This window comes from Nyctibius grandis, chromosome 3 (genome assembly GCF_013368605.1).
Source record: "Nyctibius grandis isolate bNycGra1 chromosome 3, bNycGra1.pri, whole genome shotgun sequence".
Classification (NCBI taxonomy): Eukaryota; Metazoa; Chordata; class Aves; order Nyctibiiformes; family Nyctibiidae; genus Nyctibius; species Nyctibius grandis.
This window is the reverse complement of record NC_090660.1, coordinates 17,116,664-17,141,742: the sequence shown is the minus strand read 5'-3', so window position 1 is coordinate 17,141,742 and position 25,079 is coordinate 17,116,664. Positions and strand designations below refer to the sequence as shown.

The 25,079-nt window shown below is 38.0% G+C and overlaps 1 protein-coding gene across 1 annotated transcript in view; it reads left to right on the top strand.

Moving 5' to 3' along the window:
• Positions 1–25,079, top strand: part of GMDS (GDP-mannose 4,6-dehydratase) — a 437,246-nt gene that overhangs the window by 157,828 nt on the left and 254,339 nt on the right. Inside the window, 4 exon segments of the mRNA XM_068395823.1 lie at positions 11,346–11,504; positions 11,506–11,539; positions 12,404–12,507; position 12,617. Of these exon segments, the coding sequence (XP_068251924.1) occupies positions 11,346–11,504; positions 11,506–11,539; positions 12,404–12,507; position 12,617 (298 nt within the window).

Here is a 25,079-nt window from a genome sequence, read left to right as displayed (position 1 = left end):
AATCACTTTTAGTACACATAGCAAATGAGGGGAGAAAGTGGACTTACAGAGAAAAGTGCGTGGACCAGGAATAGTTCTGAAGTGATGGCATTTGTTTAGATTTGCTTACTTTTCTCCAAGGGTGGTATCTTTATGAAAAACATGACTTTAGTATTTTAGGAATAAACTGAGTGCATGAAGGGGGCAGACGTTTGCCTGCTGAGATGGGAGTACTTTGCATCTCCTTTGCCACACTGATGCAAATGTTGGACTCTGAGCACTGCACCCTCTATGGGTACTTCAGGGCAGAGAATGTTCCCTAGATAGTTGTGCCCAAGAGAACAAATCATGATTTCTTCTGTGTATGTGTGTATGCACATGCTTATTTACTTCCTCCAAACTTCATGTTCTCATTTCTCTCCCTGAAGTCCTACCTGCTGTGAAAACTCAGCCACAGCCGAAGCACCACAACATAACAAGCTGCAATGTGTGGTCAGAGCTGAGGTACCTGTCCGCTCTTAGGCTGTGATGAATGAAATTATTTGATTTTAGGGTAGCTGACGGCGAAAGAGAGCTAAGATAGATTGCTTTATGTTGCATTTGCTGTGGTTTAAGAGTGCTTCCAGATACCTCAGCTCCAAGGAGGAAAGGTAACTTGTTTTCTTGCAGTGACTTGGCTGTGTCTGCACCCTTAGCTTTCAAACTGAATGGCTGAGTCAGCCATATTAACGGGCAGTCCGTCTAATTGGGTTTATGGTCCTATTAATAAGTCATACATGCACGTTTAATTGATTTTTTTCTTGCAATATCCCTGTGAAGTAAGGAAGCTCTTTCACCCTTCAGTTAGCTGTAAGGAAGGAGATAGCAATTCTTCTTGTTAGGAGGAGAAGAAAATGCTTTTAATTTTATAAAATTAAAAATCAAAGAGATTTTCATAGAGTAAGCGGTAAAGGCTTTTGTTAAACATTATCAAAAGCGTCATTTTTATGAAGTATGTGTTATGTCTCTATAGATGCTTCATTCAGAGTGTGTGCAGCTTGGTCAGAATGACTTACAGGACTTAACCAGCAGTCAATGTTTTTCCCTTATCTTTTTGTCATGAGAGCTGTGCTACATCAGTTACTAGCTGGACATAGTACAGAAAGCCAAACCCAAACCAATGACAAATACAACTTGGAGAACTGATCAGACAATTGTCAGTAGACAATGTGTGGGGAGGGGAGGGGAAAGTAACAAAAAATTGATTTTTGTTAAAAAAAGTTTACAATTTCATAGCAAGTTTTAAATTTGTACTTACTTGAATATGAAAAATTTGAGAAATGATTTTACAAAGGTTCTGCATTTGTTCAGTACATTTTATTTCTAGATTAAATGCCCTTAAGGACAAAAGACCCTAGTCCGTATTCAAATCTGTCAAAAATCCATATATGAAATATAATTTTATTTCCTCATGGAGTGAGGAGCATTTTTGGTACTTTAGGGGTACCTGAGGAAGAGTTGTTTGAACTGCTTCTAAGCTTTCTAAAACAATGACATTTGGCATGAGGAATTTCAGTCTGGGAAGTGATAAATAATAAAAAATTATAAAAAAGGAATAAATAATAAATGCTGAAAAGATATCATTTTTCTCTGGTTGAAAAAGCAAGACTTCTGGCATGGCCCATAAACCTCGGGAGATTTTACCTTATCCATCAGTAGAAGTTACAAGAAAGTCAGACAAGGTCGTCATTTGCAAAGCATTGGGGTAATTCTAGCTTCTAGGCAACACAGGAGTTGTATCAACATTTGGGAGGATCGGTTGTGTTAAGTCATGTTTTGCAGTCTCGTTGGCTAGGAAGGCAAAGAGAGGAAAGACTGTTGTCAACAAAGCTGTGCCATAGTAGATTGTTGCTTTAATTCAATATCTATATTGCCATCCATTGAAAGTCTATGAAAATCATAAAGCAGTTAGGCAGTGAAGGTTTGCTGGGTTTTGTGGGGTTTGTTTCTTTTTTCTTTCTTTTTCTTGTGATGATGCTTTTACCACTTCTGTGCAGAGCATCTTTCTATGTGTTCTGAAAGCATCCAGGAAGTAAGGATGAAAGTTTTATAAAAAACCATCAGAAATAATAATAAGAAAAACATATTAATACTATAACCTAGTTGTCATGTTAGAATTTTAAATAACTTGTATGTTTTAAATTAATTTCTTTATATGTGAAAGTGAGTAAAAATGGTGCTATTTCTTTCAAAGTGACTGTGTTCCCTGCATGCATTTTCTTCATAGCTCTCTATTCCCCTGGTACGTATAAAGCGAAATGAATTGGCTATCTTTTTACATCTGCCTTTGAATATTCTCTAGTGACTCTGCAAGTTGCCCCTTTTTGTCTTTCTACTAAATAGCATTTAAAGCTTCTGGCACAGCTGGACTTCAGTATGTAAGAAAGCTTTTAGGGTATTACCGTGTCACTAGCCATTGAAGCTACAAAATTTGAAACATTGAAACCCACCCTGGCTTTGCTGCATGTGCCTTACGCTTAAAAACTTGGGTAAACATGTATATCGTTGAAACTATCCCTGAACAAAATCATGCTGAAAATGAATAAAGAATCAATGCTTCTTTTTTTAAAAGCTTCTTTTCTAATCTCTGTAATTTGAAACTAAAGACTTTGAACAAGGGGTTGGAGATTGTTCTGCAAGATAAATCCCTTGCATCACATAACCCTGACAACTCCCCAGTTCCATCAAATTAATAACAAATGGATGAGAAGATAAGCAAAACTAATGGGGAGGTTACATTTTTGTGACAAAGGTTTATGGCCATGCTGAATCTCATGTTCTGTGATATCCCTCCTCCTTCTCCTCCTCCGCTTCAGTATTTTTTTTACTATCAGATCTGAGCATTCCTCTATCTGAAGCTCTTCTGTGGAGGAGATACGACAAATAGCAAGTTGGACTATGTGCCTCTGAAAAGTTGCTGTGAACAGCCCTCCACTCCCCCAGCAGAAATCGCTGATATTCTACCAGACCAGGTCTCGTTCTTGTGCACTGTACATTCACTTTCTACTCATCGGATGGTGCTACGTGTCCAAACATTGAAACACACTGCTGTAATCCCATCTGCCTGCCTTCTTAAAATTGTGCAATAATTTAGTTTGGGAGAAATCTCTGAATGTCATTTGAACCAGCTCTTTCCATAAAGCAGGGCCACCTTACAGCAGGTGGCTCAGGGCTATGTCCGACTGAACTTTGATTATCTCCAAGGGTGGAGATGCCACAGCCTTGCTGCACAACCTGTTTCAGTGTTAGACTACCCATGTTGTGAACTTTTTTTTCCTAACATCTAGTTGTAATTTTTCATATTTCGACTTGTGTCCATTGCCTTTTGACCTGTCTCTCTGCAACTCACTTTTAATCCAGTCTGTTAAATTATCTTAATCCACTAAATTAGCTAGTCGATAAGCAGAAGAATAAACAATTTACAAATTGCCTTTATTTGGAAGTCTGTTCCAAAACACACCTTTAAATCAATAGTCAACAGCCAAGACAACTGTACAGGATTTGGGAGACGCTGTTTTATTAAAATGGAGAATGGATATTCCAATTTAAGGATTGTGGCATCAATATTTTGAAAATAATAGGCAACTGGTGGTTCTTCTATACCTCTTAACTGGTCAGGCATATACCAGCAGGCTGCTTTAGAGGCAAAGGTAAAGATGTGACCTTGTGAGCTGGATTTACAACCGTACCTGCAGTTTGCCAGGGAGGAGTCTCAGGGAAGACCACACCTTGAATACTGTGTCCAGTTCTGAGCCCCGTACTTCAAGAAAGATGTTGAGGTGTTGGAGCGAGTTCAGAGGAGGGCGACCAAGCTGGTGAAGGGTCTGGAGGGTATGACCTACGAGGAACGGCTGAGGGAGCTGGGGTTGTTTAGCCTGGAGAAGAGGAGGCTCAGAGGTGACCTTATTGCAGTCTACAGCTACCTGAAGGGAGGTTGTAGTGAAGTGGGAGTCGGCCTCTTCTCCCAGGCAACTAGCAACAGGACTAGAGGGCATAGCCTCAAGATTCACCAGGGGAGGTTCAGGTTGGACATTAGGAAGCATTTCTTCTCAGAAAGGGTCATTAGCCATTGTAATGGGCTGCCCAGGGAGGTGGTGGAGTCATCATCTCTGGTTGTGTGTAAGAAAAGACTGGACATGGCACTTAGTGCCATGGTCTCGTTGACATGGTGGTGTCAGGGCAATGGTTGGACTCGATGATCCCAGAGGTCTCTTCCAACCTATTGATTCTGCGATTCTGTCAGTCACTTTTTAAAGAAACTGAATAATGAATCCAATTTTCAACTCCTGCTAGTCTGATAAATATAAAACTTTAACTACTCGGGGACTATTTCTCCATGCTTATTCTCTGCTTTGGGTTGATTTTGTTTTCTTTTTTTCTCCCAACAAAAAACAAGTAGTAGTTTTAACTCTTAAGAGGGAAAAAGGAAACCTGTTTTAATAATGTCAAACTATTTCTCTTTAAAGATTATTTCAGAGAGTTTGCATCAAGGTCTTGAAATTTATCAGGAGGAGAGTTATAAGGAAAACTTACCCAAGCCAAACCATGAGAAGTCACCATATGAACATACACAGTGGAGTATGTTAGGTAGCATCTTGCCCCTAATCCTTGAGTATTTCAGCTGCACAAAGCAAGCTGCTGTCCTGTAGGAAAGACTCTGCTGCAGGATGGTTCAACTGCAAGATGGTTGGGGACTTCAGGCAGTCTAACAGCAATCTTGATGTATCTTGTGTGGGCAACAGCAGTATAACTTATCTGTTAATGAACTTTTTAGTGCTCGTGGAGCTGAAAGGTAATAGCTGCTTTTGGATTTTGCAGTGCCTGCCACTTGGGGATGTAGTGAAAGGGGATGCATGGTTTTGCTGCTGTTGTTATCCTGATTCATTTTTTCAGACTTAGAAGTACACTTTTGTTGTGAGGCTTCTGCTTCATCCCACTCCTTTTTTCCCCACACACATTTCCCAGATCTCAATATACTTGGAAAACGAATGAATGAACTCAACTCTGCCTCACGCCTCACGCCTCACTTGCGCTCCTTTTGAGGATGCAAAGGCCTGTGTGTGTGTTTGAGGCAATGAACAGGTTTACATTCAAGCTCCTCTTGCTGGTGTGTAATGAAAACCACTTTGGGGTTACTTGTATTAGACTGAACTGGTCCGTGAAGCAGTCTGTTGTGGTTTATGGCAGGTTATAGAACATGAAGATCATGAAGGATCGTTTAACATCCCTAAACAGCAAATAGCTTATTTTTGCACTTTGGTTTGGGTCTTCACACTTAGAGGTGAAGGTGAAATAGTGGCCAGCTGATGTCAAAACCAAACTTATAACCACTTCAAGAAGTCTCTGCAGTCACTCACCCTGCTGTCCATACTATGATAGAACTGCAGTGGAACTCAGCCACTGAGACCTCAACATAAAAGATGTGCTTCTCTGCCAGTGCTTATCAGCTGCACTGCTTATTCCTTTACATGATGAGTAACTTGAAAATCCAAGTTATCCAAGCTCTCTTGCTGCAGCAATATTGTGAATGGCTTGGGTTAACATCAATTTTAGGAAAAAATGTTGACTTCTGCTTCCACTTATATAACTTTTCCATGCTAATTCTCTGCTTATAATCATGTTGCCGATTAATCTAATTTTGTACGTATAACTTTATTTTTTCTGTTTTATTAATGGGAGAATAGGGAAAGAAATAGGAAAGAAGATAAATCTACAAAAGGCATATTCTTTTTAACCAGAATTTCAGTCATTTTTTCAGTCAATTTCTGTTTAGCTAAGAAGTTGAATAGGGCTTTAAGATATCAGGAGTGTTGTTTAATAATAAGCAGTTCAGAGCTATTGAATTGATTATTTTTCTATACAACAAAAAATATATAGTTGTTTGGGGGATTTTGGTATCTTTCAACTGCTTCTTTTATTGGGTGAAAGGGTAATGAGTTAAGCATTCATTATGAGTTAAGGGGCTGGGGGGAAGAGGAATTGTTATATTCTCCTAGAAAGTTACCTGACATTTTTGTAGGTATATAGGTTCTTCCCCATCCCCTTGACACTGCCCAGCTCCCCTCAAATTCTTCAGATTTCCTAAAATCCCTAGGATTTTTTTTTCCAGTGTGTTACGACTTTATAGGAATGCTTGGCCCATAGTCTGTGTTAGATTTAGCAACTGGAATGTTATGCTTTACATGCCTGTTCCTAGGGGTTGAGCAGTTTGTTTACTGAGATGATATAAGTGATCCCAGTGGTTTTTATTGGCAGTGGAAGGCACACTGAATATTCAAAGCAAACAGAACTGATTTTAAAGAATACAAAAAAGTAATCACTGTGAAACTTGTGAGACTTGAAACATTTCTGAGCAGTTTTTCCCCTCTGTGATTTGCTTCTCAGGTGTAAACCATTCTCAGTGCTTAAAGAGACCTGATACATATCTTCTACTCTGATAAATCTAAAGAATCTACTGTAAGTTTCTTCAAGAGAGCAAATGTGCTTATTTTAATGTTAGGTTAGCCACCTTTGCTTTTACAGTGAAAGAATAATAATTTATGTTTATATTATTCTACTTCCTCCTGCGGCTTCACATAAGCTTCCCTCTTATAACACCAGCTTTACAGAAATCCCATTTTCTGAAACTGAGAAGGCTGTAAGAAGGAGATGAAATTTCAGATTGTTATTTATATTCCTTAGGTAGAACATTGAAGCATATTCTGCTAGCACACGTTATTTTTGGTTGAAAGCTAGTAGTTAATATGATTGCAGCCCATCTGTTGGGTTGTTCCAAGTGACAAAACAGAGGTGAAGTATCTCACAAAGCTAAACCTATGTGTATGCTAAATTAATACTTATTTTCAGAATATCACCACTGTTTACAACACATTGGTCAGAAGCAAATAATATTAAGTCTGCAGGCTTGTATATAGTACTCATAGACATAATAAGAATGTGTTCTTGTGGAGGGTAAGACCTGTATGTTTTCATTTAGATAGTTTTCAGTAAGCTTTTAAATCTTGTTAAAGACCTTGCTAAACTTGGTTTTGAATGATCAGTTGGGAAACATCATATTTAAAACATTGCTCTATTAAATTCAAATCTCTTGTAGATATTGAATCTGGCATTATAAAGAAAGAAAGAAAGGAGGGGGAAGAACAAAAGTTCAAATTCAAAAGGTAGAAACCAGTTCACGAAACTCATTGTAATTCTTGGAGCCGTGTGAAAGAAGAGATATAATGTGGTTCAGTGTATTCGTATTGTGTCCTGTGAGTCTAGGAATGTTATAACTAGTGAAACTATGCTTTTCTCAAGAAAAATTTATCATCCTATGGGTAAGCCTTGCTGTGGAAATTTTTACTTGCCCAAAAATGTGTTTGAAATGTACTATATTAGGGATGAAACCAGCAGTGAAGATACTCAGTATATAGAAGTTCCATGTATATAAGGAGTTGGATTCCTTTTTAGTATTCTTTGAGGCAATTCTGCAAGGTGTTCAGGACCTGAAAACCTGTAACTGAAGTACTTTTGACCAAGGATTTAAGTGTCTCATCATTGTTCTGTCCACTTCTAATGACACACTGTTATCACTATCTATCTCATGGAATAAATAGATACCTCTTACACATATACATTCACAGTATCTCCAGAGATCAATGATGACAATTGCAAAAGCACAGTGTCCCCATTGTACATGGGAAGGGAGTGCCAAGGTCCCTATGACTAACATGTTCCAAGTATACAATTTCTGTTTTGTTGGTATGTCACACTTTCCCTTTGTCACAAAGGCTGTCGAAAGAGGGCAAAGAAGCATTGGATCCATGCCTTCAATACTCTTTGAGAAAACTTTCAGGTTTAAAGTTTCTACCAGGCAAAGAAACTTGTTTTCGCTACTCTAGCTGTTACAAAAACTCCTAGTGTTGTCTTCAAAAAAAAGTTGTTAGTTGCATGGCTTGCTTTACGCAGTTGACAGTAAATGATAGTTTTGGATTTTTGAGGTTAGAATGGAGCATCTATCTTAGATAGCTAAATTAAAAAACTAGTGTGTATATAGTTTCTCCAAAGCCTGATCAAGAGCATCTGCATTAGGCTTTCTGCTCTGACTCACCACTGTCCTTATTGGTGTACAGGTAGGCGAGCTTCCTAATTCAGGCACATAAGACAGTAGTCATAATTTAGGCTGTTTGAAAACCCTCATCTGTAGGTATTACCTAAGCTCTTTTTTCCATGGGATAAATGTTTAATCTTTCAGAAAGTGTGGCTTGTTTTTAGCCTTCATACACCTGCCTTTGCAATAGTTTCCATGAAGTTCTTACTCTCTCAGGTAGTCCCACTGAGCTCAGTGCACCAGCAAAGATTATTTCTATGAGTAACATTTATTGAATCTGATTCTATATTTGGTTTCTGTAACTCAGACCCTGGTCTTTTTTTGTGTTCTGCATGCATGTCAGTTCTCTCTTGCACATCGCTCTTAATGAGATCCCTGCATTATTTTTTTTTTTTTTTACTCCAATCTTCCTGCTGGTCTTGAACAAAATAATGTGTATAAGGAGAGGGAAATAATGGTAATGGATAACTCAGCACCTTTTCCTGCTCTGCCCTGCTTCATTTGTAACTACTTAATCAATTCAGTATTATATGAAACTTTTACATTGTTAACTTTGAATTAGAATCAAATTAAAATCCAGTGTGCTTTTATCTGTATTTGCCACATTACTGCCGCTACACTGCAGTGTCTTAACAGTCCAGCATTTTTGGAGTTAGAGGTTTTCATGGATAAAAATATTTTTTATTTTCACAAGTGCTGTTCTAGTCTAACCTGCGCTCCAAAATGAAATGAGTTTAGCAGTCTGAGTCCTGTCCCTGATGAACAATTGTCCCTATTTCAAAATCACCAAACAGGCACAAAGCTGGCAGTTTCTGCTCAGGGACACTCAGACACAGGCAATGTGGAGGCACAATTACCTCACACCCCAGGGAGTGATTAATCTAGGTGAAGATAGAGGTCATTTGTAAGGCAATAGGGAAAAGCATCTCTTGTGAAACTGGTCTCTGCATCACCCAGGGAGAGCAGTTCCCAGTGCGGCTGCTGCAGGCTCATTGCTTACTCTGGTCAAGAGGTTTTAGAATCTGGGATCTCCGATTTAAGACCACCTCAGTTACATGTGCCATTTACTTTGTAGTAGAATATGTAAGCAAATATTTGCATTTTGGGGTGATGTTTTTAGCAGCTTGTTTGTTGGAAACAATACCTTAATATAGGTAGATTCCTGGTTCTGCTACAATTAGTAAGTGTTTTGCCTTTAGTTAGAGAGCTGGGATGTTACTGTGAATATGTGAAGGTGCTAGCCGTATGGTAAATATACTAACTTGTGTTCATTAGTGCATTATTGACTGTATCACCTATTCATTAAGATGTTTTCCCAAGAGTTACTCTGACAGCGAAGCTGAGAGACCTTAAGTGGCTGTCATCTTTGTGCCAAATGGATTAAACCAAAAAATGCTCAGCACTTCTCAGTAGATCGGTGCTCAATTTCAGCTGGGTCATACCAGGTTAACAAGACAAAGTATAAGGTTTCTTTTTTTTTCTTTTGGTTAAAAAAAAAAAAGTAAAGTTTGTTTTCATTCATACCATTAGCTATTTCAGATCAAAACTGTGTGAGAACATTTTTATTTTGGAACAGAGTAACACAATTTAGATTATTTCATATCTGTATTAAATTAACCATAAGTGCAAATTCAAATTAATCTAATTATTTTTATTTTATCTGCTGTGTAAATAAGCCTTAAGCCTCTAGTGATTACTGAATAGGGAAAGTGGCTTAACAGGAGAAACGAATACAGGGCTATCTGAATCTGCAGAGACCCTGAAAAAAATACCTGGTAAGTGACAGGTTTCCCCCTGATTTCACTGTGATAGCTCAGCTTGTCCAGCTATAGTCATTTACCCTCTACTCCATTAGTAGTTACCATATCACTAAGACTAATAAAGGGGGAATCATAGATTTGTACTATCTGACTTTGGTAGTGTCTCACTAACCTCTAGCCTACATCATAGAAAGAGACTGTAACATTGCCGTCACTCCAGAGCTCATTCCTGAAAGTCAAACGTCAGCCAGAGGGAACAGAGGTAGAATAATTCTTCCTTGGATCAGGGCGATGGAGGAGATTGCTCTAAAGGTCCATTCCCCTTTCCTTTTTTAAAACATTGGCAGTAAAACAGGGAACATTTTTTTCAAAAACTGGCATACAGAAGCAACATCTCTGGGTTGGTGAGAGGATGTAGAAGGAAGGAAGAACACGCCTCTGGAATGGGCACCAGTGGGAGAGAATTCTTTGGCATCCAGGAGCTCTGCCAGCATGTCCAAAGAACAAGCCTGTACCCACCAAACAAGCAGAGTGAGCTCCCTTCCAAGCATTTTTTCTCCTGCCTGAAGATTGGGGTGGTCACAACACATCTCTTACCTTCAGCTTACTTTTTCCAGTTTATAATTTTTTCTGTAACTGCAAGGAATAGAATCAATAAATTTCTGAAACACTCTGAAAGCTTAGACGCAAGCATTGTCTTGTGGCTTATGCCACAATCGAGCTCATCATAAAGATAACTGAGAACTACTGGAGCGGGGAGAGAAAGAGGAGTTTTGGCCCAGAAGTATGCACGAGTTTATAATCATACATACTTTGAAGGATATGTCAGCTGGAGGAGATGTCAGGTTTCTTTTGGATACCTCCACCCTTTGCTCTCTCACTTCATCATCCTCCTAGCCTCTGTGCAAAAGCCACAGCTCTGGTACACCTTAGTCAGGTAGGTTTGGGAGTCTCATTTGATAGCAAATATTTCTAGTCAGAGAGAACTCCATTTTGATGTGTTTAAAATGCAAAACTTTGGACCTTGTTTAAAGTTTGTGGCTTTTTAAATACAGGTTTATACTGTCTGTTTAACCTAATATTTTTTAAAAAATATATTTTGGACAATTTTAACCAAATTCAAGTTTGTCAAAGATATTAAGCCCAATGTGAATATTGTGAAAATCAGAAGCTGGGAGATGAGAGAGAGCCTAATAATGCTCCCACTGTGGGGAGGCTTACCTCTTACTTCACATGGGAAAATAATCCTGAGAGAGAGATCAGGGAACACCAGTCTTTTGCTTCTGCTATTTATGGAACTACTCGTTTATTCTTAGAAATCCTTTGAGGGTAGTTTTGTAAACTGAGCATCTACTCTGTACACAAGTGTCTAGATGGTCTGTGACAAGTGATGTATTACTTTCGTTGAACATGATCACAGCAATGTTTCTGGTTCCCCTAGTAAAATTGGTGTTTTTTTATTTCTTTCTCTCTCCAAGATTTCTTTTGACCTAGCAGAATATACTGCTGATGTTGATGGGGTTGGCACTTTACGGCTCCTAGATGCTATTAAGACTTGTGGCCTTATCAACTCTGTGAAGTTCTACCAAGCCTCCACCAGTGAACTTTTTGGAAAGTGCAAGAAATCCCGGCAAAAGTGAGACCACCCCTTTTTACCCAAGATCGCCTTATGGTGAGGATCGCTGATGGTGTGTGTGTGTGTAGTGTCTGTCTGTTCTCCCCACTCATGTCTCAGGGCTGAAGTCATTTGGGTGTGAGATTAGAATGATGATAGAGCTAAAGTGACTAGACATGTTGAGAGGGCATACCTTTATGAATTACTATACAAAAAAGTATTTGCTGCCGTTGCCCGGGGGTTGGAAATTAGCATCTCACTTCATAAGACCATGTTCATTCAGCTCAGAGGTAGAGAGCTCTTGTATAGAGGGGGAGAAGGGTGGTTCTTCCTTCACAAAGGGTTTTAAGATACCACTGAAGTGATAAGGTTTCATATTTTTTGTTGCCTAAATGAAAAACTCCAAGAGCTCACTTCTTCCTTCATGAACTCGCATGAAATTTGAAACACTTATTAAAGCAATGTGCATGGAGGACTTTGGTGATAAAGTTTCAAATCAATTTGAGTGTTAAGGCACCAGATTTTCGCTTTTATTCCTCCAAAGACTTTTTTTTTTTATTAGCAGAGGTCACCACAGTGGCATATTTCACACGCTCTGGCTGTGTTAATTATACTGTAAAAGAAAAAGTGCTATGCTTGAGCGTGCATAAAAAAAACAAGTGAGAAAGTGCCCTAACACTTCCTGGCCCGCTCAGAGGCTGCCCAGAAAAGTAGTATTTTCCCATTCAGCTGCCGTTTATTGGGCTGGATATATTTTCCATACAAAATGTGACACATATAGGGAATGAATCAAATTCTAATACACTCCACTGTTGAAATGTGGACTTCACCCTGCGTGTGAGAGAGATGATGTATGTGTGTCTGTCCAAGCTGTGTACAAGCAGAGCGGATGTATGTAACACTTTAAAATTATTTTTGTAGGGGCAGCAAAACTGTATGCCTACTGGATTGTGGTGAACTTCAGAGAGGCCTACAATCTCTTTGCTGTGAACGGCATCCTCTTCAATCACGAAAGCCCAGGAGAGGTTAGAAAAATCCGTGTGAAACTGTTCCTAACTTTGCGTGCATCTGACTGGAATAATGAAACAATGCATCCACAGGTTTTATTTAAACTTGCCAAAATTCTGTAGGGAGGGTGTCATGACTCGTAGCCTGCTCACGGTGTTTAATGCAGCCCTCCTGGCAGTCTCAGAGCTTGCAGAACAGCAGTTTTCCCTTTCAAGGATCCTATTCTGTTTTGTAGCCCTCTGACGCTGAAGGGAGGCTTGTGTATCTGATTTTGTGTATCAGTGCTCTTCGAGAGACTGCGATAACATCATAACATCACTGAGTTTTCTTTCCGTCTTGATAATAAGTCAAGGCTAAAATGTTAAAATGACACATTAAAAGGCAGGTTTTCTAAACATTTTGGTGGGCAACTGCATAACAGGTGTGATTTCAGGTGTGATTTGTACTCAAGATTTTTATTTGCATATAAACATCAAATTAAGAAGCAGAAATAACAGACCCTCTAAATTCATAAGACTAATGAGTACAGCCTGGTATATTTTGAAAAATTTGTACATTATGGCCCATAGCTTCTGACAAGATGGCTTTTAACACAAGGCTTAAAAATGCCTTTCTGTTTAATCCTTAATAGCAATGCAGCCTTAATTCCACTTAATCATCCTTTTTCCTCTTGCAGTACTTTATGAACAATTAATACTTGTATTTAGTTTGAGTAAGAGTCCATGGTTCATTAAAAGTCTCTTATACAATGACAGTTTTCCTCTGCACTTAAAGTACTGTGACTGTAGAAAACACTCTAAAATTAAACTTTAAATTAATGCAGAAAACTGCATTCTCAGTGCAGAAGCCTTTTATTGTGGTCTGTTTCTAAATGAAAAATAAATTCCAAGTTTTACAGGAATGCAATTATATAAATTATAGCCTGGCACATAATACAATAATTTTAATGATACTTACAAATATAAAATAGACCATAAATGCAACTCTGCTTTTAAAAAAAAAAAAAAAAAAAAAGAGAGAGAGAGAAAAGGAGTTGGTGTCAATAGGATTTAAATATTGATTTCAGTCTTTGGGAGTCACAGCTGTGAAACCTCATAATATACTGGGTGGGCAGCATTTACAGTAAGTGGTGCACCGAATATTCGGTGGTAGAAGTTGGTGCATCACTTCACTGGAGCAGATGACAGTAAAAGTTCAAAATTAAGAGACAATAAAATTCACTAGGTTGTTTCATTTAGAAGCCCTAATACTTTGCTTTCTTTTAAACAGTTCACTGCGATGTATTCTTGGTGCGCTGTAAACTGATGTCCAAATTGCTCTGAGTTTTCATTATGCAATTAAAACATTCTGACCAACATAAAGAATGAGGGAATATGCAATGACAAATATTAGCTTGGCATGATTTCTAGTAACACTAAGGAGCTAGAAGATGAGATGGAAATTACAGGAACACATTTACCATTTGTGGTGCTTCTTTATAGGCTTGTGCCATTTTGAAGGAGGCAAACTTCAGTGCTCGTTGCTTTTTCGATTGCTCTGACATTTGTTCCAGCTTTGACACTGCTGCAACAGAGCTTCCAATTCAAAGTCTCTTTTCAACACATTTAATGTCCCCATGGAGAACCCAAGTCTGTGCTTTGAAGTCTCAGGCTGTACTTTTGATTGTGGGTATATGCTGGTTGCATTTTTTAGCCCCTTATGCCACGAACAGGAACCTTGTCTTAGAAATGGTTTCAGTTGGCTCCGTTCACCATAGCAGGAGTACATGCCATGAAAGCAACTGTAACCACAGCCCAGTGCCATTTGCTTGGAGTTTTTATGGTAGAAAGTCTGAAAATTTATACAGAGAAGAAAATGGAAGAAAAGTAGTTTCGAGGTTGTTTCTTAACAGCCATTCATCACTTTCCTAATGTTATTGAAGACTGCAAAGGCACTTTGGGAGGAAAAGAGGATTTAACTGGGATTTCTAATTCCTGTGCATAGATGGTAATATACACGGAAGTTTTAAAATGCCTTATGGTTTGGCCTTCTTGGTTTTTATTCTACTGATTTGAGAGATTGGGAATACCTAAATGAATTTATCAAATACAACATCCCATTGATGGTGATACTAAGTGTATCTTGTCCACACAAAACATAATGCCTGGGAATCAGTGGAGAGCACGAGGTTGTGGTAGTGCCACTTGCTGAGGTACAGAGTTGATCTGTCCCAGCAGATAGTGCGTATTTTTTTCCCTGTATCTGAAGTGTTAATCATACTTCTGAAAATTTCTGTAAGCTTCCTACAGTGAGTATATTTATAGGGAAAGACTGTGAAGAGAGAAATCCTGGTATTTCTTGTAGGCAGGGATCTGTTAGCAGCTGGTCAGTGAGGATGAATTGAACGCACAATTGTGAAGAGTTCGCTTCGTGATCTCTCTTCATATAGTGGTCAGGTATTATACTGCTGAGGCAGCGATACACCAGCCTAGTGAAACTGAGAACTGTCTAATCTCAAGAGCTGCTTTCCTGAGAAAGGAATTTAGGAATATACACCTCTTATTTCAGAATATCAATTCTTCTCCTTAGCCTTCCCGGTTTTAACTTGGAAAGGAGCACCAGTAGTTAATCTCATGTAGCCTGTATAATAGTAGGGAAGTCTACACAGAGTTCATAAGGGTAAAGAGTGCTCAAGTCTAATGTGAGAGGTTTCCTATTTCTTGAAATTACTGATGCTTGAGAGAAGTGCTGGCTTTAAGAATCTCGTTTGATTTTCTACTTTTATCTTGCTCTATAAGAGAAAGACCGTAACAGTAGTTCTTAAGATGTGACACCATGCTGCAAATCTGAACACTTAAGTTCGCTGTGTGGGCTTGCTTTTAAGTCTGATGTTTCATGTTCTGACAGCCACAGTGACTACAGAAAACACCAGTGATAAATTCCAGATTGGTTGAACCCGCTGTCTGAGCCTTACATCTTAATTTGGGAATAGTACAGCGTTATTACATTGCACAAGTACTGGAGTCCATACTCAAGAGATACGTGTATATGTAACAACAGAGAATATTATCTAAAATCTCAGATGGAGTAAAATGAGTGGCTATGTTAGACTAATCCTAATAAAATATACGTCTACTTTGAGCCTTTCTGTAATACCTTCCTTTCTATTGTTTTCTTTATATTATACATACTGCCTTTCATTTCTTAGTCACTTTTATAGTTTTATAAGACAAATAGTCAATTTTTTGATGAGTACACACACGCTTTTCAGCTCACATAAATCAACACAGCTGCACCAAGTGAATAGGTCATGTTGATTTATGCCAGCTGGGGGTGTGGCATAGTACTACCAGTAATGGCCTGGTAATGTAGGATAAGCAGTAATTTGCTTGCTTTGGGGAAAAGACCTAGTATTAGCAGTATACCTTGCTAAAGTTGATTTCTTCAGTTACTTTCATCAGTTTTATCCATGTATAGCTCAAGTGTTTTCCTGATTTATGGCAATGCCAAAGGAGAATGGATCTTCTATTTCTGAAGCTTATTTATTGTCTTCAATATGCACTAGCTGAAAAGCAAAAATGTTCTCTACAGTGGTAGTAAGCTACAAGGTGGCCTCTGTTTCCAAAAACCAACAAACAAAGAAAACCTAAAAAAACTTTCTCAGAATGCTGCATCTTTTTTTTTTTTTTCTTTTTTAAGACAGCATTTATGGGGATACCAAATGGGGGAGGTAGTGGCCACCAAGTTGCTGGTGGTGGTTGAACATGGCTCCCAGTGTTACCAGTGGGAAGTGTCTGCCCTATAGCAATATTGGAAAGGTATTTCTGTTCAGTGAGATGACGGTTTTGACAGTGGAAGAGTGAGGCAATTAGCAAGTCTAGTTTTCAGGAAAGCTGGAGCTTGATCAAGCCTTTTTGACACCATGGAAAGATTCCTGTTCTTTTATTGGGCTCTGGATCTCACTAATACCTTCTTTTCTGAGTGAGAAAGCCAACTCCTTGTTGACAGTGTCCATTTGTTAGTTCCCAGACAAACCCTTAGCTTTTTTTCTCCTCAGTTCTGTGTAAGAAGTTTTCTCAGGTTTACAACATGTGCTTTTGGATGTCTGAGATAACTTTCTGATTTGGTTAACCACTTCATTGCTTGCCTCATCTGATCTTTATCTGCCAAGATGTACAAACATGTAGAGCATGTTTTCCTGACACAATGCAACAGAAGTTTTGTTTGTTTTTTGTTGGGTTCCGCCCCCCTCCCCTAAGTAATAAATACTTTGCCTCCACACATGACATCATTGTGTAGATCATCCAGTAGGGAATTTTTGTTTGTCTGATACCAACCCTGGTAAAGCTGTTGTCATCAGACCATTGCTGTATAGCCAGAGGGAAAGGATACAACTGCTCATTTCTGTGATCTCTTTCAGCAGGGAGGAAATGTCTAGGTGTTAGATTGCAGGCTGAATGTTGTCAAAATACATGTAGTAAGATTAAAATGAAAAGTAAATCATGAGTTTAAAGAGCATGGGGAGTGTTCTTTCCTTTTATTGTGCATCTGGATCACAGGTTTGGCCAGGGCAATGGGTAAGAGTTTCCCCTACTACTGTAAATATGTTTGGGTATCTTTTGAATTTATGTTTTTTGTTGTTACCTTTTTTTAACATGCTTTCAGCCTCCCTTTGCCTCTATTTCATAGAGAAGGCAGACGCAGATGGTGACATCTGCTACTGACTTTCACAAGAAATTCCCTATAATCCCTACTGTAACAGCTGCTCTTCTGCATTTCCTATAAGGAGATGTAGCAAACATCTGCCAGATTTCCTTTCCTCATTTCTTTGGTTGAGGAGACTAATTGCTAGTCTCCTTACACACTTTCTGTGCAAGATGACCTTGGTCAACCTAGTACCATTGGAAACACTAAGGCTTTTGCTGGTGCTCCTTATGTAAGTTTAGGCCTTTTGAGGACATAAGTGTGTAAAATTTTCAGTGCAGAGCTATGTTCTTTTTCATGTAATACAAAATTTCCCAACCCACAAGTGTATCTGAATAGCAAAAGTCATCAGAGTGTTGCTTGTTGTCTTGCTGACTCCTTGCTGGATGAGAAGAATGCAGGCTGGCTAGTAGCATCAGGGATCATCTGCCTAGCACATTGAAAACTTGATGGCATGGTACCGTGGCTGATGTAAAAGGAGTTACTCAGACAGTGTGTGCTATAGAGCAGCCAAGATCATTTCATGCTTTTTTAGTTTGCATGTTTCAACAGAGAAGAAAGCATGCAGTGTCCTGAAGATATGCATTCTTACTGGCTTTTTCTCCCCGCTGTGAGACTGATCCTGCTAAGTGATCCATGCAGGTGTTTTCTTATCTATACATAGCAGTCAAACATCAGTGGGGATGAATGTGGGCTTTAGGTCTACTGTACAGATGGTTTCACAGTTATATTGACTGTAAAAATAGAGAATTACCAGGTAATACTCTCTGCTATTTACGTAAGTACATGTGTTTTCCGCTCGAAAAAGATCTGACGTTGCAAAATAAGTGAATTAGTTAATTCTGCTGATGTTGAACCTGATACTGACTAATCAGTACTGACCAAAGCACATCACAATATAGGGAGATTTTTGTCTAATTTTTATGCTGCTAATAAGCCATCTTAACTCCTAGCATCACTTTCCTAGTACTAGCCAACACTGATATATGAAGACAGTGCAATCACACCAAAATACGAGCGGGCTTCCCTCTGTAGCTTGTGTTTAAAAGCAGTACTAGACTTCTGAAATAAGAACTGAAGGCTGAGAACATTTCTGCATGCTCTTAGCTTTGGGCATCCAGGTAGCCCATGTCAGTGCCGTGGAGCTTGTCACGTATGGAACGAAACAAAGATATTTTTCTCAAGTGAGTCACTGAGGAAGGAAGATGCTGTGTTGAGCAGTCTAATTACTGAAATCCTTTTGATTCAGTGTTCACAATGGTAGTTTGTGGGAATCCTTACCATCTCTTAATTTTTCTTCTTTTCAGTCTTGAAGTAGCCCTGGTCTATACTTCTCTATCTGATGCACCTTTCTGGGGTCTATCACCAGTTTGTTTAAGTAGTTATGGGCATAGCTCATACAAAAACTAAGTAATTTCTTGCCTGTGGGTTTAGATTTTTGGAACAGCTGCACTTGCAACCCAGATCTCTCCTTGAACAAATTATTATCTTATCAGATGCATCTTTTGCCATTAAATCATGTGCTCCCTTGTGGCTTATACTGTGTTGAGAAGAAAGTAGATTAGAGTTTTTGCTGTTTTCCATGATTGATTTCAAATTTTTTTTTGCCTTAAAAAAAAAAGCAGAGCATCCATACAATTTACAAAATGTCAAAACTACTAAATTTAGAAACCTTACCATGTAATTCTTAACATTTCTCAAGTTATATCAGCAGATATCAGTGTTAGTTTCTTAAAACTAAGAATTTTCAGAGTTTTTTTTCTCTAATAAAAATATCAGCCCAAAACTTTGAAAATAAAATGTTATGGGAGATATGGAAGTCAGAAATGGGAAATAGAGTGGTCAGAGCATGTATCTCACCTGTAGTGTTCTTATGGCTTTGTTAATACACAAACTTTTAGTAAGGTTATTAGAAATAATGTGTTTTAAGTGCCTATTTCCCTATTTTTTTCCCCTTTGTTACATTTATTTATCACAATGGAAAATGTGACTGTTCTGCTTTTTTTTTCATGTGTATAAATGAGAACATGAAGTGAAATACAGGCAAGAATTGGGAGGTTTATATCCTGCATTTTACAAACTAACTTAAAGTGAGTGTGGCGATTTGCAGACAGAACTACCATAGTGCTTTCAGCCAGAAGTCCATTTAACCCAAGTATCCCATTGCCCTTGCTGGAATATTAGGGGAGAGTATAGGAGACAGTATAGATACAGAGTGGTCATCTCAGACTCCAATAGCTGATGGGTAAGAGACCACATATGAAAGACACACCCCATTTCACTGTTCCTTCAGACCAGGGCTTTGTTAGAATTCAATCCAAGCTGCTGCACATGAGATCCTTCTGAAGGAAACCACTTTAGCTGAGGAATAACACCTCCTTTGAATGCATGGTTAAGTCATAGCTCAGGTGTACCCAGAGTCTACGACAAGAGAGGATACTGCAGGATACAGTTTCCCCAGGTGTGGCGAGTCAGCAACAGCCAACCACTTCTGTATTTCTTGTTCTTGTCACCTGAGCCATTTTTTCTTGCAGTTGCATCTACACGATTATTTCGTTCTGTTGTGATTCACTAATATTTGCTTGTGCATTTTCCCCTCAAATTTAAATAATGTCATTATCTTTCTGAAATAGTCAGAGGCAAGAAAGGAAAAAAAAAAATCACACAAAGACCAAAGGTCACATCATTATTGCAAGAGGCATGTTGCATAAATGAATCTATCTTACAATGTTGATATTCTGTAAGTAATGAATGTTTTGTATTTTATTGTGCTAATTATTTCCTAAGCTTACGAAGACTTGTGTCTCACTAGATTGTTTGCATAAATTCTCTTGAATATATATATTTCTTGTGTGATATACTAGTGTAATCTGCTTTGTCCTGCTTCCTAGCATGTAACTCAACATCAGTGATACCAGTGTTCCCCTGGGAGTATGAAGCAATGACCATTAGAATTTGCTTACAGCTCATCTTCAGAGTGCTGAGTACCACTGCAGAGCTGTTACTAAGTACATGAGGCTCTGTAGGCCTTCTTCCACAACCTTTAAATTTTGAGCCTGATCTAGCGGGTGCAGAAACTTGAAAGCAGGTTCATAGGCACAGCTTGTACGTATACAGTGACTGCTACACTTACGAGGCCCATCTTAGTATCTGAAACATTTTCTCAGCAATGTGCATCCTGTTTTCCTTAAAATCGGTCTCCCAAAAGTTGACATTTCCCTCTCATTAGAAATCTACTTATTTTGTCTTGCATAATTTAAAAAAAATTATTTTAAAAGTAGATCCATTAAAAGTGCATGTTCTGAGAAAGTTATTTGAAATTAACCCACTCAGTCATTTAGGATATGGGAAGCTGAACAAGAGAGGCTCTAATTCAAAATAAACCGGTTCTTCTATTAGTGGTTCAAAATACACTGCAGAAGGAAACGTCAACTGGTTATTCATCAATAAAGTCTTCAGGATTCGTTAAAAACAAATAAATGATAAATGCCATGTAATCAGATGTCACCTCTGATAAGATTCATCATATAGTGTGATTTTATAGCAGTGTCATAGGAAGGTAAGCTACTTTATCCGAGGTCAGGGAGAAGGTTAGTGCATTTGGTCAGAGCTTGATTTGAACTTAGGAACAGGGTTTTTTTCTGCCTTGATTGCACTAAGTCTTTACTGAAAGTTCCCAGAAAGTTGTGTTTAAAAATACAAAGCAAAAACACAGAGACAAACATTAGATGTATAGGTAGTTTGATTTCAGACCATTACATGCATTATGTACTTTTGGGGGGTGCATGAAAGCTTTATGTTTATAAACATAACCTGTGTCACTTTGGAATAGCTGAAAATCTCAACAGTGGGACAGACTGCTGGTTTGTGTCAGTCTTGTTCACCTAACAGCAAGTATTTTTTGAGCATATTTTAACCTATGTTATAAGGACTTACAGAAGTATATACTGTCAGTTATATGTGTTTCCCACACTTTTGACGTGTGCACATCTTGCCAGCCATGCCAAAATATTTCCTTTTCAAGGATTTGCCTTTCATAGACACTTAAAATTTAATTATATGTTTTACTTAATTGTTAGGCAGCAATTGGCAAATGAAAGCTATGTCCAAAATCATGAGTATTCTCAAACAGTTTACAAGTATTTATTGTAATTAAACCTGATCCCACATGCTATTTAGCTGTTTCAATATCAGTTGCATATTTTGATCAGTATTGTCTCTCACCCCTATAGAACGATAGCTGGTAAAACAAAGGGCTGTGAGTAGCAGTTAGCAAGTTTCCCATGAAACCCTTCAGGGTTGCTCTTTGGCATGGGAAAACAAATTAAAACCAAGCCAACAGAGAGAATACAATATCATGTTTTCTCTACTTTCTCTTAATTTTTGCCCTAGGACATGTAAGTTTGAGAACCACTGCTATAAGAAATGCTGCAAGAATGCTAATGGGTTTTTATTTTTGATGGCAAGAGCTTGATTTCATGACATGAAATGTGAATAGATTTACAAGTGGATAAATGGATTGTCCAGCAAATCTTCTCAGACCTCCAGATTACATCCTTTTTTTCCTCATTTATATTAAGAACCTTACATTAAGAGACATTTAAGGTGTTTATTCATTGCTTCAGTATCCGTCAAAAGGTGGATTGAGAATATTTGCCAGAAATTTTAAAATAAAATCCTATAGTAATCCCAAGTCTGGGCAGTGTGAACCTGGAAAATTCAGAGCTCGTTTTGGATTTAAAACAAATACAGATTATGTGAGACAAACACCAGTAACACATAGAAACATTTTACTTTGAATTTCTTTTTAAAAAATTTTGAAACAATTGCTTTTAAGTGATAAATATTCTTTGTTCTTTCTTGCTGACACCCTTCTCTTCTCAGCCCCACCTCATGCCCGTATTCTGAGTCACTGGTAGGCATGTGTGCACCTATTAGTGATACTTGAGTTGCCTGGTATGCTATGTGCTCTCACTTACACTGAGTTTCTATTTGCTGCAGGCTGTAAAAAAAAAAAAAAAAAAAAAATATCTTTTATTACTGTTATTGCACTTCTTAAAGATAAAGGGAGACATTGTGCACCTTCAAAGATCAGGAACAGTCCTTAAACTTCCCAAATTTTATACCATTCTTGAAAATGGAGTAAATTGAAAATTATCCCTGGTCTTAAATGCTTTTTTGGTTAGGAATTGTACCAGTGATGTACTTCATTTTAAGTGTTTATGCTGAAGTGCCATTGAGTCTTGAGCAAAGCCAGTCCTGTGACCACACCAGGCATTTGAGTTTGTAAATACTCCTTTTTTCCACACTATTTGCTTGCATAAATATTGCATGCATTTGTCATTGAAAATCAGGCCAGTAATTGCTAATTTTAACATGTTCACATCTTAACATTCATTTCACAGGAATATGACTTCCTTTTCTCAAATCCTTGCATTGATTTTTGATATCCTCTGAGTGTGTTGTAGGGAAAGTAGAGGATGGGAAAAGTGTTCTGTCCCTTATTTAATAGGGGAATGGGATAGACTGGTGCTAGTCGTGTGATTTGCTCTCGTGCTCTATTGGGGTAGTCATTCAGGTATCATGGACAAACCTCTGCCCTCTGTAAGGTCTAAAACTAGGCAGTGTACGCACTTCTCCTTTTCTGAGTAGCAGAATGGTGTGCCACTATGTGTCCTGGGCCATAACCTGTCCACATACACTGTGATTTCCAGGCAGTGATTTGAATCATGTGACTTTTGGTGAAAATTATATGTGCTTGTCATGCGTCTGGGCTAGAAGGTGGATCCCTGTGTCTCCTTTATATTTGGTGTGTCCTCATAGAAATGCCAGTGTTCCTATGTTTAGGAGAGTGTCTCTGCCTTCAGCTCAGCATGGTCTAACATCACAGTCCTTGCTATGTTCTAGTTCATGGTTTCTATTTGCAGTGCTCCTCAAGTTTCAGATACTCTATTTTCTAACACAGTTTTAATGTTCTCATAGTCTCAAGTCCATTTCTTTAAATCATATGCAATGGACACCAGCTAGCCTGTGTTTTGTTTGCATCTTCAGGTGAAGATGCTACTGTGAATGAGTCCATTAACTAGTAAACTGAGCATGTAGTACAAATAATAGGCATTTTTCTTTAAACTGGTTTGAGTTTCACACACAAAAAAAAAAGTGTAGCACATATACAACTCTTTTATTTTTAGCATATTTAATGGTCCCCACAGAACATGCAATATTTAAGAAAAACAGAGCAAGATTGGTGTAACAGTAACTCAGGCTGGGAACTTGAAAGCTTGATTTCATGTAACAACAGTAGGCAAATGCTACCTTTGCTGCCTAGTTCTGAATGTGCTGGTGTTACTAAAGAACTGGCAACAGTTTTTGTCGTGCTGGTGAATCCAAGATCTATTGCCAAAATAGTGTCAGAAAAGTAACCGATAAATAACAGTCATTATTAAATTTTTACTTGTGTCTCATAATGATACTTTTCTTAAGAAAAGTATCATAATCTTAAACTGCACTTAAAGGAAAAATGAGCTCTTTGTTTTGAAATCATGGGATGAAGCAATTCTGGGTTTGAGTTCATTAGTGTGCTGCAGATATTGCACAACTTTGGTCTACTTGCAAGTAAGTTGTGTCTCCTGTCACTTTGGTTCTACAGGTTCCTTGTGGGTTTGGTGGTGTGGTGATGTCATCTGGTTTACCGTCACATTTATAGACAATGATAACTAGTCATCAACACTCGTGAAGAAACCCACAGAGTCATCAGGGAATGTTCATTCATTTTTTCCAGAATTATGCATATGTGTATGTGGATGATGCTTGAAAATGGCTGTCTGTACATGAAAGTCTGATGAAAGAATTAGTGTGTTCAGTAAAATTTGCCGTAAAAGCAGAATAAATCAAAATTGTCCAAACTGATAATGTACATGAGGGTTCATTCAAACTTAATGTTGTTTTTACTGGTTAAAATCAGGTAGTTTAATATTTAATACGAAAAGCTTGGTATTGAATAAAAAAAATCTGAAAGATTTAACACATTTTAAAATATGCTTTTCCTCTAGAGTACTAAGAGGGGAAAAATGAGAAGATCTGATCTGATTTTTCCTTGACTCTGACTCAAGTCAGTTCAGTTTGGTCAGATCAATAATTATTTATTTGCCTTGAAATTTCTGAATCAGTTCAACCTGAAAAATACAAAATTTTGAAATGTGAAGTTATGTGATAAGGGAACATCCTCTGGGAAATTCTCTGTTAAACAGTTATTCTGATCCAATAATCAGGTATTTTCTTCTTGGTTCAGTTCTGGATTAGGTTCAATAAAGACTTTGATTCAGGTAACAGTTGTGGTTCAGTACCCATTTTAGGAAAAAAAAGGCAGTTAAAACAATTTTCAGTTTAGTTTGACTCTAGGAAAAAAAATAAGCAAACAGCTTTTTCATAATTTGGCGCTGCTTAGTTACATTGTGCACTTCACTCTGCTTGGGTAAGCTGCTTTATTCGGTTGGAGTATACCCCTGGCTGACATGTGCACTGTACAGTGCCGCAGTGTTTGACTAACACATAGTGCCAAGGAATATGTAGGTTCAAGGAGGAAGATTTCACTGGGATTAAAATAAATTGTAGAAATAATCTGTACTGATTTGGTATTAGGCTGAAGTAGTTTGGAGGGAGCTTTGTGTTTGTGTCTAGATCCACATGACATTGTGCCTTTGAGAAGATCAAAGAAACGTGGGTATTAAAAAAAAGGGAAGAGGGACAATATAAAATCTGAATCTTGAACTTGCATTTTTATAACTTTATCATATAAAATGAGTAAAGAAAGTACTTTATCATGAATAAAATAATCTTTACTGATTTCCATTGAAACTCTTGAGAATAACTTAAGAATTTAACTTCATTTTAGTAAGCCGATATG